Below are 16,723 nucleotides of genomic sequence, written 5' to 3' on the forward strand. Positions count from 1 at the left end.
GAGTAAATCATGATAATCTAATTAAAATCAAAATAACTCCAAGTGGGGAAAAAGTTAAAACAATTAAATGCGGTCTGTTTAACATAAGATCGCTTTCCTCTAAAAGTCTGCTAGTTAATGACTTGATTTGTGATAATCACATTGACTTGTTTTGCCTTACAGAAACCTGGCTGCAGCAAGAGGATTATGTGAGCATAAACGAGGCAACTCCTTCAAGCTATTTAAATTTTCACATACCCAGAAGTTCTGGGCGAGGAGGAGGAGTAGCAACAATCTTCCAGTCTGACTTACTGATTACTCCCAAAACAGTTAATACCTACAACTCTTTTGAACATTTAACCCTTAATTTCCCTCATCCAAATTTCAAGGCAAGAAAACCTCTTCTTTTTGTAACTTTGTATCGTCCGCCAGGTCCTTACTCTGAATTTTTAGATGAGTTTTCAGAGTTCCTTTCTGATTTGGTATTAAATACTGACAGGGTCATCATAGTGGGAGATTTTAACATCCATGCTGACATTGAAGGCGATAGCTTAAGAGCAGCCTTTAATGCTATCTTAGACACTATTGGCTTTGTTCAAAATGTGAATAGTCCCACACATTCTCATCTTCATACTTTGGATCTTGTGCTGACATACGGCATAGAATGTGAAGAAATAACAGTATTTCCTCACAACCCTGTCCTCTCTGACCACTTTCTAATAACCTTCAGGATTACTTTAACAGAGTTCTCCTCCCCCAAAAGAAGGTTCAATTTTAGTAGATCTTTATCAGATAGTGCAGTTATAAATTTTAAAGAAGCGGCTTCACTTTCTCTCTCCTCTGTGTCGCTGAGCAGTGCTGCAGAGTGCAAAAGTATAGCTTATTCCCCTTCACAGGTTGATGATTTTGTTGATGGGGTTGCTAGTTCTCTGCGTACTGCCTTAGACAACGCAGCTCCTTTGAAAATGAAAACCGTTAAAAATAGAAAGCTTGCTCCTTGGTTTAATGCAGAGCTGCGTACTTTGAAGCAAAATGCTAGGAAACTGGAGAGAAAATATCGCTCCACAGGCCTGCAGGAGTCCTTCATAGTCTGGAAAAATGGTTTACTGCTGTATAAGGGGACCCTTTGTAAAGCAAGAGCAGCATACTTCTCCTCATTAATAGAGGAGAATAAGAATAATCCTAGATTTCTTTTTAATACAGTTGCCAAACTCACCCAGAGCCATAGCTCTGTTGAACCTTCCATTCCACCTGCTCTTAACAGCAATGATTTTATGGGATTCTTTATAAATAAGATTGATCTTATTAAAAATAAGATCATAAGCACTCCTCTATCCGCGATTGTACCTGAGGTAGTCATGGAATCTGAACCGGGTTTAGACTGCTTTGATCCAGTTGAACTTTCTGAATTAGCAAAATTATTGTCTTCATCTAGGCCTTCAACTTGTATGTTAGATCCAGTTCCAACCAGGTTATTTAAGGAGGTATTCCCTTTGATCTCCTCCTCCATTTTAGATGTGATTAATCTATCTCTGTTACAGGGATATGTACCTGAAGCTTTTAAGGTTGCTGTAATTAAACCTCTGCTTAAGAAACCGTCTCTTGACCCAGATGACTTGGTTAATTATAGACCTATATCCAATCTTCCTTTCTTATCCAAAATTCTTGAGAAAGTAGTTGCCAAACAAGTTTGCGACCACTTACACCATAATGAACTTTTTGAAGAGTTTCAGTCTGGCTTTAGAGCTCATCATAGCACTGAAACAGCTCTGGTGAAAGTCACTAATGATATTCTCATGGCCTCAGATAATGGACTTGTATCTGTGCTCGTCCTGTTGGATCTTAGTGCTGCATTTGATACAGTTGACCATAATATTCTTTTAGAAAGACTTGAATATTTTGTTGGAATTAAAGGAACAGCACTAGACTGGTTTAAATCCTATCTATCTGATCGAATTCAGTTTGTTTATGTTAATGATAGATCTTCAACACACTCAAAGGTTACCTGTGGAGTACCACAGGGATCAGTGCTAGGACCAATTCTCTTTACTTTATACATGCTCCCAATTGGTAGAGTTATTAGACAGCATGGGATTAATTTCCACTGTTATGCTGATGATACCCAGCTATATCTGTCTATAAATCCAGATGAAGCTAACCCATTACATAGATTACAAGCATGTCTTGAAGACATAAAAACCTGGATGACTCTTAACTTTCTGCTTCTGAATGCAGACAAAACAGAAGTTATAGTCTTTGGACCAGAGTCTCTGAAAAAGAAGCTGATTAGCCAGTCACTTCATTTGGATGGGATTAAACTGATTTCAGATAATAAAGTAAAAAATCTTGGTGTTATTTTTGATCAGGACCTGTCATTTAAATCCCAGATCAAAGAGGTTTCTAGAATTTCCTTCTTTCATCTGAGGAACATTGCAAAAATTAGAAATCTCCTGTCCAGGGGTGATGCTGAGAAACTAGTCCATGCATTTGTTACTTCAAGGCTGGACTATTGTAATTCTTTACTATCACGAAGTCCACAAACTGTAGTTAAAAGCCTTCAGCTGATCCAAAATGCTGCAGCCAGAGTTCTGATGAAAATTAAAAAGAGAGATCATATCTCTCCTATCCTGGCTTCTCTTCATTGGCTTCCTGTTAAATCAAGAATAGAATTTAAAATCCTCCTTCTCACATATAAAGCCTTAAATGGCCAAGCTCCATCTTATATCAGAGATCTGATTGTTCCTTATGTTCCTAACAGAGCACTTCGCTCTCAATCTGCAGGTTTACTAGTGGTTCCTAGAATTTCTAAAAGTAGAATGGGAGGCAGATCTTTTAGTTATCAGGCTCCTCTCCTGTGGAACCAACTACCAGTTTTAGTCCGTGAGGCAGACACTCTGTCTACTTTTAAGACTAGGCTTAAAACTTTCCTTTTTGATAAAGCTTATAGTTAGGGTGGCTCAGGTTATCCTGAGCTCTCTCTCTATATTTATGCTGCTATAGGCTTAGACTTTTGGAGGACATAGGGACCCCCATTTCATCATTCTGCTTCATTCTCTCTCTGTTCTCCTATTCTGCAGAATCTGTTTGTTCAATCTCTAACCTTCTGCTCTCTCTGCTTTTCCTCAGAGTAGCTTTGCCTCGTCTGTTCCTGTTTGGCTGTGACGTCATCCAGGAAAGAAACATCAGCTGTGCTGCTTCCATCAACACCCTTGTTTGTAGATGTTGGAGATCGGCCTGTCTTCAGGTGTGGTCCTGTTTCTCTGGCCGTGGCTGGGTGGATGTGCTCTCTTCATCCTCTGGCATGGGAGCTGCCTTGGAGCTCGTCTGCCTGGCTGTGTGTTTCCTGGACGGGGCCGCCTTTTACAGCTGCTTGTATCTCTGCTTCTGTCTCCTTGAACCCCAGTCGGCCTTGGCAGATGGCCGCTCACACTGAGCCTGGTTCTGCTGGAGGTTTCTTCCTGTTAAAAGGGAGTTTTTCCTCTCCACTGTCGCTACAAGCATGCTTAGTGTGAGGGATTGTATTTGAGTCAATGAGTCAATGCAATCAACTGGTTTTCCTTAGATAGAAAACTTTGTATCAATTTGACTGTATGATCTGGTTGAACTGTAAAGTGCCTTGAGATGACATGTGTTGTGAATTTGGCGCTATATAAATAAACTGAATTGAATTGAAATTAATTGAGCTAGCTGCAGCAGGTCACTCACCTAGCTTTCTGGTGCTTAAAATGTCCTCCGAACAAACGACTGCTGAGCAAAAACCGTATGAGTTATTCAAAAAATTCTTTCACCGTGAGCGTCAGCCATCCTTCGACTCCAACTATGCCAACGTTGGTGTATGTGTGTCTTTCAGAACAATATTTATGACGAGTTGAAAACACATACTGTCAATCGTTTTTCTCCCCTCTTCTGCTCCAAAACCAATGAAAAACGGCTCTGATTTTCATCGACTTTAGGTCGGTCTGGAGGGTTTTTAAGGAAAAGTATTAATCCTACCGTAATTCCGAAGACTTTATGTGGGTCCAGAGGTTTCAGTCTACAAACTGACCAAAAATGGTGACTCTAGCTATAAATATGTGGCCGTGAGGGCGATTTTAAAATGTTTTTTGGTCTTAAAAAAACGGCTGCCTCACACTCTAGCTTTTCAGTCTCTCCACTCTAGAAGGGTGGATTTTGCTAAAACTTTGTGGCGCTTGAGGTCTGATTATACAAAAACCGTAGCAGTTATCAACATGCCGTCTTCAGTTTTATGCAGACGAAGGATTTATCTACAAACTGAGCTTTAAACAGTTTTTCTACATGAATGTATGCCGACACAGTAAAGTGCTGATTTTTATGTTTTTTTTTTCCTCTCCCCATTCATTTCCTATGGGATTTTTTTTGCGACGTTTTCGCTAATAATTCGCAAACCCTCAGACTAATGAGAAAGTTATATACAAGCATACATCACCCCATTGGTCCCGACACGTGTGCCAACTTTGGGCCCGATCCGACAAACCGTGCGGGACTAGTTACGCGCCGAAGTTTGGGGGTACGGGAGAATTATAATAATACGCAGATTAAATATGTGCAATAGTAGTAGGTGGGCCATGCCTTCGGCATGTGGCCCCCCTAATGACTCAGTGAATTGACTAAATCAATTTTACTAATAAAACATATGAAGATAAAACATACTAAATCTGAAGAGCAACAGGGTAAAAGGGTGACCAAATTGATCAGAAGTGTGAAAATGTTGATTCCAAAAACAGTCAATTCACATTGACTCATACATTTTGTAGTATACAGCTTGCCTTTGATATGACTAAAGTGTAGCTTTCCATGAAGTAACATAAACTTCTTATATGCATTAAATGTTTGATTCTTCTAATTAGTCTTGACCTTTTTTAAGACAGAGAGACTTTCTGGCAGTTCTAGATTTAAATATGGCATTTGCAAAGAAAAAATACAGCTTATTTTGACCTTAACCTCAAACCACATTCAAATAACCAGAATTGTTACAGTAGGATGATAAATCCAAATACTAAACCATAACCTACAAAAATATATCTAGTTCAGTCAACCCAGACTGCTTCACTTGGCTGAGCATGTAGAAACAACCGTCTGCCAGAATGTACGTCATTCAGCTCCTGATCAGTGCACAAATCTATAGACTGCATCAGATCTTTACAGAAATGAAAAGGATTCCTACCTGCCATCCTGTGAGACAAGGCTGGCAAAGTAGATGTCCACAGGGGTGAATCCGAATGTCCTTATCCCTCTCTGCACAGATCTTACACATCTGGAAAGTGCTTCCGATCTCACAGTACATCTCATACTGCTCCTGTGGTTTGTTGGAGAAAAGGAGAAATCCAAACAGATAGAGATTAAAGCTTTGTCTCCAGTGATGGAGACGTTCCTAAAAGTATGACTAACAATGGGAGTCAACTTACTTCTGTAACTTGGACTTTATCCCTGCTGCTCAGTTCACACAAGCTCGTCAGGTCGGGGTTCATGTCACGTCCATCCGGGTACAGGTAGCTGCAGTTACAATAGCAAACAGATCTTACAGAGGATATTTAGACTGAGGCTAAAATAAATAAATAACCTGTGTGTGTTTGTGCTGACCAGCCCTCGTTAAAGCCCTGGATGAGTGCCTGGTAGAGAGGCGTGTTGTGTGGGATGGTCTGGATGATTTCACCATCAGGGGTCACATGGCCAATGGCCCACTGGCCCATTCTGGTGCAGCTCAGACGAAAGATGTAGCTGGAAGGAATACATCCACTTTAATATCAAGGGAGATAATACCTACACCCAGTCTTCCCGGTGCATTTGTAAATATACCTTTTCACATTTTTTTTTCACAGCACAAGCCCAAAGCATTTTATATTCAGCCTTTTTACTCTTACATACCTGAACAATACCTAAACAATCAACATGTGCCTGATTCAATTTGAACTATGTGTCTGTCCTGTGGGGGCCTTAGAGGATTTTGTCAGTATTGGACGAATTACTTTGTGAAGACCAAGGAACACATCAAAGAGGTCGCAGATAAACTTTAAGAAAACTAAAAAAAAAAGCTGTTGAAAATCTTAGTGTATTCAAACAATAAAACATGTAAATATTTGGATCTCAACGGTAATGCCAGAAAAAGTCATATAGTATTAATTATTTAAAAAATAAATAATGCTACAAGTATTCCTGCAAGCTTTGGAACTATGGGGTGTCCTAATAAAATTTTCTTATTAAAAACTGCCGCTAAACTGATGTCATTATTCACACTTTAAAAATTATTATCATTATTATTCTAATATAATAAACTACACCTTATGTGAATCTGATTTATATTCATGTACAGTAAATTGACCATTTCTGTTGTTGAGCCATAGGACTAAGCTAGTGCTTACCTTCCAGGTCTATGCAGGTAGTGTTCAAGCCGAGCCACAACTTGGTCATAAGTGAGGAAGGCCATGTAGCCTGGATGTGTCACAGCGAGCTGGTTCCAGTTTCTTATGAGTGATCTCCAAGGCTAAAAGGTCAATATTACAATGAGACAGTTGTTCTCTTAGGATGTTGCACAAGCACTTTTTAAAAGATTTTTTTTTTGCACGTTTTTTTTTAAATATTGCTTAATCTGTAATACTATTTTCTTTAAAAGATTCTAAAATATTAAGAGCTCCATTTTGTTGTTTTGTAAGAACCAAGTTCCTTTTCTGTCTGGCAACCATGCGCTTACCTGGAACAGGCTTGTAAAAATATCAAACTCAAACACTGAGATGTTATCATTACAGGTGAGGTCAATTGTGGATTTCAGGGCCATGGCCTCCATCCCTTCCTCAAATGGATGCACACTTTTCAGTTGCTCTTTGAATTTCTTCCACTGTACGATACACCTATAAAAGCACAAGCATGTTATAGATATAGATTTAAATTAAACAGATGGGAAAAAAGCACAAAATAGTGGTACAGAAAACCAAAAAAGACTCTAAACCCACATGGTTCCAAAAAAATTCCTCCAAAACTGATCTGCTTCAGCCTTCTTTGGTTTGTAAGTATCACCCTGAAAGTATCCTCCTGGAAACATGGCCTTGAGCTCCCACAGCATGTGGCTGAACAGCAAGGACAGCTTGGTCAGATTCCTCCTGCCAAATAAAAACACATTAACACTTTGAACTTTGAGAAGCTCCTTATGCATACCATTGTGACATTTCAAAAGTTTTTTGGGGGGAAAATATCAAAGGAAAACAAAAAACACACCAAGACCAAATAACACACCACAGAGATTATGAATAAAATAATGGATGTCGCATAAAGCGATGTTTTAGGCATGGGTTTCCACTTATACTGGGAGGCCATGCAAGAAAGCAATATTTAGAGAGGATGACAAGAAACTTTTTTTTTACTTGGGAGGAGTTGCACAGATCAACAGCTCAGTAGAACATTATCTACACATCTTTTAGTCATGCACTGTATAAATCTGGCCCTTACTGAACAGTGGCAAGACAAAAACTTGTTGATAGAAATCCATAAGAGGACCTGAAATAAGCCATTTAGTGAACACTGTAAACATGTTTAAGGAATTTCTTTTTGGCAGATAACAACAAATTTGACTTTTTAACACATCACTGTGAATGTACCATGCATTGTGGTAGTACTTCCTCAGAATGGACTGGAAGATACAGCAGATGGATCTATTTACATGACAATTCAGGGAGAAAACCTGTAGACAGACAATACCCCTAACATACAGTCAGAGCTAAAGTAGGAAGCCTCCCCAGTTCAGGACCTAGAACCTGCACCAATGTAGCATCTCCAGATCTCCTGCATTACATTAACACACAGTCTACTGTATAGTACATAGCTATATACTATATAATTTTATAAAGCAGGGGTCTTCAACTTTTTTGAAGCCAAGGACCCCCAAACTGATTGCGAGATAGAGCGGGGACCCCCTAATTATGTATATTGAATGAAATTGTGTTTTATCAAACTGGTCCTATAGTCACTCCATTACATATGGAGTCATGTAATGAAAGTAATTTCTCCCTGGGATTATTAAAGTATTCCTGATTCTGATTCCTGGTTGATGGGACAGGTGTTGTGAATGAAACGGTGCCCAGCTTGAAAGAGCTTATGTGTGTCGCTGAATGTGTGCATTGATGACTGAAAGACATCTTCTGCTTTCATTTATCCGTTTACTTCAGTGTGCTGAATTCATGTTAATGTGGATTTAAAGACATTTTAATTAGTGCAAAAAATTGCAGGAGGGAATATTAAAAAAGTAATCAACCAAGACTTTCGCGACCCCCTGTTGAAGACCACTGGTATAAAGTATATTCTATGTTTTATGTTGTATTTACCTAAAGATCCTATATTCTGTATATATACCTAATTTGTCTGCACCATCAGCACCAAGTCAAATTCCTTGTAAGAGCAAACTACTTGGCGATAAATCAGATTCTGATTCTGAAAGAATTTGTCAGGATGGACAAAAGTCCAGAGCTAAATTCAATGAGGAATCTCTTAAAGAACTAAAAAAATTGTTTAAGCTATTTTGCAAATAGCACAGAGGAATAGGCAGAAATGTCAGACGGGATGTGCAAGTTTGTTAGAGATACAACTAAAGATTTTCCACTGTGTTTGCAGGTCAGCATGGTGTTGCATAGGTTTTACTCCGTGAGCTTTTTCCTTCTACTTTAAAAAGGTTTTGGGTTGATATATTGCTTCAAAATCTAAATTAAAGGCAGTAACGTTTTATGTACAGAAAGTAAGAAGAAAAAAAATCAAGAGATTTTAATTCAGAATTATGTTTATATTTGTTATTTTATAATAATTTCAAGGCTAGCTGGCTAGCCAAAAATATTAAAACCAGACCTTTCTTGGACGTTTGAGCTTCTGTCTTCTAAGTCTATATTAGGCAGCAAGATTATCAAAGCATTACTGGCATTTTCCATAAACACAGACATGCACGCACACACAGATACAGGTAAACAGTTAACAAGTAGTCCAGCTTGCAAACAGGATGCTAGCTTCTGCAAGCTTGTCTGTAAAATACCACAAAATGTTCCATTGGCCAGTGTGTCACTTCAGACCACTTTTAAAGACTCTCACTTGCATTTTCTTATGAATGCATTTTCTTTTATTCATTTGTTTTTCATCTTTTTCACATGCATACAGCTTTTGTGCCATGCAGAATATAACACCTAAAAAAGTGTGTTCAAAATGTTGTTATTATATCCTAACACCAACAGTCAAAGCTCTTTGATAACATCGCTTTGAAAACGTTCTATCAAGCTATGGGTCAAGTACCTCCGAATGAATAAAGTTAGACTGTTTGCAGTTAGCGTTGGTTATACTATAAAAGTTTGATATAACCACATGAAATATTTCTACTATCTTTCTTGGGTTTAGAAGTCTGTTATATAAATTTAGAAAACCATTGTGAACTTTTATCTTATCGACAAAAAGAAAACTCAAGTTAAAGGAGAGAAGTAGTAGAGGTGGAGGTGGGAGGAAATGCGTAAGCCACATTCCTCGCTATGGTCTGGCCCCATATATTTAAAAATACATTTGAAAGGACATCGACCTTGTGGTAAGATTTACAGTAAGAATGCAAGCTATCCATAGTATGGGCCACCTGAAATTGGTCACTAATAAAAAGCTGTTCCCTTTAAAAATGAAAAAATCCTGCATCTAACTTAATAACAAACCAGTAGGAGAAAAACAGCAAGAGGTGTATTTAATCTCTGTGTTCTTCTCTAACAGTGTAGGGCTCTACATAATCCCCCATCAGTCTAATAAAGAGAAGACAAACCAAATTGTAATTTTACAAGATAAAACTAAATGTCTTTTGGCAGAATTTTTTTTCAGCAGGTGCAATGCCAGTTAGGTAAAGTTAGGATGTGGTGTTTATAGAAAAAAAGTCTGACTTAAAGGTATTGTGGAGGATTTTCGTGAATATTTGAAAAGATCTGCACTCTCCATAAAAAAAAGAAACATGCATAACCCTGTACCTGCTCCCACGAGCGAGAGAAAATGCGTGCAAGAGTGTGCATGAGCCCATTTATCCCTGTGCACTCTCTGTTTATAACTTGCTCTTTGCATCACTCATAAAAGCTTACCTTCCAAAAGAAGATTTGCAATTTTTCCACTATGTCAGACTCACCACCGGTAAGTGAAAATGGGAACAAACATGTAGGACGGCCTTACGTAAACATATCACCAGAATGATTGACAATTAGGAGGACCACTTATTTGATGATCCAGCTGGAAAAAGAACATCCTCCACTATACCTTTGATATTAGCCGTGAAAAAAAATTGCAGTAGTCAAAAAAATTTATCTGTGTGTCTTCTATGTGTCTTCCCCATCTAAACATCAGTAAGGGCCATTTTTTGGGATTTCACCAGCAAAGTGAGGACATTTTGCTGTTCCTCACTTTGTCATTCTCTAGTGGTGATAGGCTTAGGACTGAGTCAGGTGAAGTATGCCCTTGGAATGGGTAGTTTTATGGTCATTTTCAGGGTTAGGGTATAGAAAGGTTTGAAAATGGCTGAAAATCATCAGAAGTCAATGGGAGTTAACATACAGTCCTCACTATATACAGCAAGGAAAAATATGACTGTATTGTTAGGTTTAATAAGATGTATGCTAATGTGGATCCATCCTGTTAGAGCGGTAAATAATTTCCAGTCATAATTCTCTTTGTAAGCCACATTTTTAAATGTTTTTTTTTTTAAATATATGATAAGTACAGAAACAAAGTAGCTGTATTGCATTAGGAAAAGTTATGGCTTTGATTCAAGCTTCCTCTCACAACCTGATGTGCCCCTGGGCAAGACATTTAGCACACATTTTGCTTTCCAATCTTCAAATTACTGTCTGTGTGTTTTGGGTAATGACGCACTAGTGTTAAACACTCTGATTAGACTTTAAAAATTCATTCAATTCACCTGAACTGATGCTTTCAATATTTGATGTACTTAGTGTCCAGTGCATTTAAAGCACACAGAGTCACTGTGGTGAATTTAATTACCTTTGTTAGACAGAGAAAAACCCAAACTCTTTCTTATAACTGATACTCAGAGATTTCAAGATGTACTTTAGGCTGGAAAAGCTCTGATACGTGCTGCAGAGCTAACATGAGACAATCTGTTTATAGAACATGACAAAAAGCTGGCCTCTCCACTGCTTTATTCAATTTTATATTTTTATTAACATTAATATGTCAAAATTTTGCATTGCTCATGTGCAGCACAATGTATAATTTCTCTTTTCTTTGGTCTTCCTCGGTGACGGACTATGAAAAATTGTGAATGTTTTTCCGGCACTGCTAACTTACACTTTGTCTACAGAAATACTACTGTTGGGCACGGCGTTGGTGCAGGGGTTAAGGTCGTGATCCATGTACAGAGGCTTTGGTTCTCGACACGGCTGTCACAGGTCGAGCCCCGGCCTGCTGACCTTTGCTGTATATCTTCTCCCTTTCTTTAATCCCATTTCATGTCTGCCTACTTTCAAAAATAATAAAATAAAGGCCAGTAGAGTCTATCAAATAATAATAAAGAAAGAAGACGGAAGACAGTTTTCTTTTTTTGTACAAATTTGAACAAAAGCCTTTTTGGCTCGTTCCCTTTTTCTTTGTGATTTGTAACACTTAACATTTTTTTTTGTTTTCATGTAAATCAACCATATATATAAGCTCATGTTTTCAATTTCTAAAAATAAGAAAGGATGCTCTTTGTCAAAGGTAGCCTTTCAAGATTTTTGTAAGATTGATGAAAACCTATATTTTGCTTTGCATTCAGCAGGATGGGTGATCGTCATTTTTCTTTGAATTTTGCGATTTGCAGCATTTAATATGATGCTATTTTAGTTCCGGTCAACTTGAAAATTGTTGACTTTTTCTTTTTTTCTGAAATTCAGATAGAAACTTTTTATTTTTACATGGCCTTTAATTTTTACAGTGCAATATTTAGGCAAAGACTAATTTTGTATTTCATCCGATCAGGTATAACAAATAACGAAACAAAGAATCCACAGAATGTTTATGTATTTATTTACATTGTGATTTTCCTTCGTGAATATTTAAACAAATGTAAATAAACTTTGATATAGGATTGAAAAACAATCTTTTTATATATTATATGATCCAAAAATGGATCATGGTAGAGAAACTTTTATTAACTTATTAATTTCAATAATTTTATCTTTTTCTAAAATTCTGTCAGAGGAAACAAAGCTCCTGATGTGAAAGGTACAAAACTGCTAGAACTTCAGCTGCATCTCAGTTCTGCTTTAGGCCTCATTTGACTGGCAACAGTGCTGTTCTAAAACCGAACATTGAGTTTTTCATAAACTGATTTAGAATTTGCTCATTACCGGAAAACAAAGAGAACATTGTGAAGAGACATTTTTTTAATGCAGAAGATGATATTCTCACACTTGACATGTCGGCCACAACACGCATGCTAGCATAAGAACTTGCCACATGGCTGCTCATGCAGGTCTGCTTCGGTAAGAGGCCCATCTGCTATGCAATAAGATTAAAAAAGATGGCTTATCTGACTTTCAGATTTTGCTAAAAGATATTCTCTACTTGTGCAAATCTGCCTCATTATGCAGCTGAATTTTAAATAATCAGGTGATTGTTGAAAAGTTACGTTTTTATAGAAATGTGATTTAAAATCTTTTTTTAAAATTAAGTTAATAGATTTACTACTCTTAGTCTGATATATTCAAAGCATTGTTTGTTTTGTAATTATGAATTACAGCTAATAAAATCATCAAATTCTTATTTCATTTGAAAATTAAAATGATATATAAATACAAAAAGATGTGTCTATTTCAAAACATTCTTGCTATAACCCTCCATAAACTAATACATTAAAGGTTATCCATCAGAAAGTATTTGATGCCCTCTATAAGGAGAGGAAGCCACAAAAGATTGTTGCTAAAGAATTTGACTATATATACCGCATATCAAAGGAAAATTTAGTGGAAGAAAAAAGTGTGTTAGATAATGCTAAACATGTAAAGAGTAGTGATTATAGCACAGCATGGTGCAGAGAATCTGTGAGTACATTTGAATTAGATTCGCAGAACATTGACAGAAACTAGAGTCAGTGTATTTAGAGCTTCTACTGTACATAAAAAGGTGCCCAAAGCAACAGGAGAAGCGTCTTACCTTGTCTAAAGGACTAGCGTGCTACCTAACAACAGTGAATAAGATGTAAATATAGCATTTAATTTGTAAATCAAAGTACAGTGGACCTTCTAAAGTCTATCAACTAAATGTGTAAGATTTGGCTTCTGTGCTGCAAATATAGCCTTGCAAGCAATATCATTATTCATCCAATTCCTCTTCTTCACAACGTGTCACTGTTAAGGAGCAAATACAACTAGTTCAACTTTTTTTTTAATATAAATTGCTTTACCAGCTCGAAATCTACAAATAATAAGGAATTATAAAGTTCTGAGTTCACAAGTTGTTTCATCATCGTAAAATAAAGAATGGACTATATATCAAAACAAGAATTAAGAGTTCACAAGAACATCTTTTCACTGTGCTTTTTAAAATATATATTTAAGTGCTTTATTGATGTATATCTCATAGGAGATGTAAAAAAGTGGAATTTGAATCTTCATATATAACATATTAGGAATGCAACCTAAAACATCTACTAGTATTTGTCGCGGGATGGCTAATCATGCTAAACAAACAGAATTTCTTCACCAGCATCAAAATGAGAAAATAAAGAGAAAGAGAATGAAAAGAATATCAATTCCCCAGCAGAAGTCAACTTGAGGATGACAGGACACTCTGAGAGATCAAAAACGTTTTCTTGCACTTTCTGTTGTAAAGTTACTTGAATTTAAAGGAAGTTGTTGCTGTTGATGCTATTTGAGGTTTCCTCTTTTATTAGCATCACAGAGTGCAGACTGTAATCTGTATTTCCACATTCATCATTAGTTATCTCAACAGGAGCATGAGATGCTGCCTAGCCTTTAAATAAGTTTTCTGTAGTTCTTTAAATAAATATCCTGTTTAGGCATACTGCAATAATTGTTGCTTTCAGTTCGATTTTTTTAACAGTAGATTTAGAATCAGGGATTATTTTTTTTAAATCTATATTGTGATAAGTTCATGTTAAATTGAGATAATTTATGGTTTAACCATAAATTAAAAATAAAGTTGATTTCCTAAAATCTTAATAAATGTAGTTTTCATGCCTTGGGGAAAAAAAACAGTGCTGTACATTAAAACTCGGTTCAGTAGTGATACGATCGGGAATATTTTCCAAACATATTTACACATATACAGTATATATATATATATATATATATATATATATATATATATATATATATATATATATATATATATATATATATATATATATATATATATACAGTGTATATATATATATATATATATATATATATATATACATAGATATATATCTATGTATATACATATATATATCTATATATATATATCTATATATATATAGATATATATATATATATATATATATATATAGATATAGATAGAGATATAGATATATAGATATATATATAATTTTCAAGATAAAGTGAATTATTTTTTTAAATTAAATTAAATGTTTGAAATGTGGAAAAAAAGTCCTGAAAAATCTGAGAGGTTATAATAGGTTATCAATATTTGCTTTTATATTTGTAAATATCAATTAAATGTTTTTATTAGAAAACACATAAATGTCTAAGTAAATTAAAAGATTGCCGTACCTGTAGCTGGATGTCTCATCAAATATCTTCTCTCGGCCCTCTTTGAAAAGCAGCATGGCTCTGTCCGTTTTATCAAGCAGGTTTCTGATATGGATTCTCAGGTACTTGGCCTCATCCCCTCGTGGAGTCGGGTTTCCTCCTGACCTGATGTTCTGAAACGGCTGCCAGACCTGTGTGACCAGAGTTGAAGTCTCTCGAACCAGGTCTGGCAGGTATGGCGGACTGCTCCTCAGACCCAGCCGAGGGTTTGTACACAGTTCGGAAAGCCTTTCCAGTCTTTTAAGGGTCTTCTCCATCAGCCGTAGGTCTTCATTGGTCAAGGGCTTGGAGCTCATTCTGGTGCTCCTGGAGGCTCCTGGACCAGCTTCTGCCATAAAGTTGCTGGTTGTGTGTGTGAGAGGGAAGTGAAGTAAAAAGCACCTCAAACGTCAGAGTTTCAGTATGTGTATGCATGAGAGGGTGTCTAACTAAATATTAAACTGTCTCGCGAGGTAAAAATGGGGCTGAAGTTCAGTTTTGAATACACGTGAACTGATAAGCAGAATATGGGTGGAGCTCATTGATGAAGTTTATGACATTCAGGTTTGGATTGTTCACACTGATGTTTGCAGTCTGAACAGCAATATTTGGGATTCCTTAAATTGATCTGAACACACTGCATCCTGTCTTCTTCAAACGGCATCCAGTGTCAGTTCACCTAACATACTGTACATCACATTGCTTCATATTAGACTGAACATGTTACTGTATCCTTTAAAGTATGGAGCACTCATGACCAAAGTTAAGCACTGCTGTCCTCTTCTAGCTCTTCTAGAAGAGGGCCCATTACACTAACTCCTGTTAACAAAACAATAAAAAGCAGCATTTAAGACTCACCCTTAACCTATTTACCACCCTCCATTATGCACAATAAGTTCTTACCAGCATGTATCTCAGTAGAATAACAATCCTTTATTCTCAGGGCAAGTGGAGCAGGTACATCTACATGCAGCTCAGCGGAAAGATCGCTTCTTCTCCTTCTCTCTGTCTCTTCAGACCCCCCTTTCTGTTCCTACTTGTCTTGCTTTAGCCTTTTGATTGGTTTCCTGGTTTCAGTAAGACAAACAGGTCTGTTTTCTTTGGTCTGTTGCTCAGGCAAAAGTATAAGCAGCAAGAGAGAGAGAGAGAGAGAGAGAGAGAGAGAGAGAGAGAGAGAGAGAGAGAATAGAGAGAGGGCGGGGAGAGAGAGCATGAGTGTGTAAATAAGTGTGAAAGAGTAAGAGTTGGAAGGGAGCAAGGGAGGCAGGAAGGTGTTTTGTTTTATGATATACAAAGGGCCATCCCATCAGGGCCTTTATTTAATGACATATAATCTCATTAAAATATTGAGGTAATTCTCTATGAATGGCTCCAACAATTATACTTTCCAAAATAATTAATTCTAAACTTTTGCACATAATTTGTTTAGACTTTTGTACCATCTTTCCCTCTAGCACCATCATGAGGCTACTTTTTGCTATTCCACCCCAAAGACATTGCAATAACCTTTGACTCAACTAAATATCATGACAATGTGATGACTGAGATTGTGACAAATTCCTTAATTCCTCAAGTTTGTTTGTGAGAGTCCCTGCACGATCACTAATGAAAATTTGATATTAGTAAATAAATAACCAGATATTGAGCAAATGTCTGTAAAACCTGTTGCTTTAATGTTACACAACTCAAGCAAAATCTAAATAACTAGGCTTACATTTTAGTCCATAGAATAGCAAAGGGCTTTATTTAAGAGAGTATTAAAAAGGTCCAAAACTAGCTAGTGTCGTGGGAAAAAAGTATTCAACTATTCATCCTAGTTAAATAAACGGAGATCGATGGATTTCACTCAGTCGGCACATTTATTAATTATCTTTGCAAAGAGAGAACAGTCATCATGGCACAGCATTCTGCTCTGTTCTGATCTGGGCAGGGTTCGTTCCCCCCTAGTTACAACAATCGAAAGCAGTCAGAGTCATAACAAATTACAC

General features: G+C 36.8%; 1 protein-coding gene across 3 annotated transcripts in view; it reads right to left on the reverse strand.

Moving 5' to 3' along the window:
* cblc (Cbl proto-oncogene C, E3 ubiquitin protein ligase) overlaps positions 1–15,856 on the reverse strand; it is a 28,974-nt gene extending 13,118 nt beyond the window's left edge. For 2 of the 3 annotated variants that reach the window (XM_038268137.1, XM_038268135.1), the window contains exons 1-8: positions 15,639–15,856; positions 14,718–15,554; positions 6,948–7,094; positions 6,689–6,845; positions 6,360–6,481; positions 5,581–5,718; positions 5,406–5,493; positions 5,165–5,296 (exon numbers count right to left, since the gene is read on the reverse strand). In XM_038268137.1, coding sequence (XP_038124065.1) covers positions 5,165–5,296; positions 5,406–5,493; positions 5,581–5,718; positions 6,360–6,481; positions 6,689–6,845; positions 6,948–7,094; positions 14,718–15,091 — 1,158 coding nt within the window. In that variant the 5' untranslated portion in view covers positions 15,092–15,554; positions 15,639–15,856. The remainder of the gene's footprint in view (positions 1–5,164; positions 5,297–5,405; positions 5,494–5,580; positions 5,719–6,359; positions 6,482–6,688; positions 6,846–6,947; positions 7,095–14,717; positions 15,555–15,638) is intronic. The other variant, XM_038268136.1, reaches the window with a different exon arrangement.
* Between the last annotated feature and the right edge of the window lie 867 nt (positions 15,857–16,723).

Source organism: Cyprinodon tularosa, unplaced genomic scaffold (genome assembly GCF_016077235.1).
Source record: "Cyprinodon tularosa strain WSP-4 unplaced genomic scaffold, ASM1607723v1 ctg694, whole genome shotgun sequence".
Classification (NCBI taxonomy): Eukaryota; Metazoa; Chordata; class Actinopteri; order Cyprinodontiformes; family Cyprinodontidae; genus Cyprinodon; species Cyprinodon tularosa.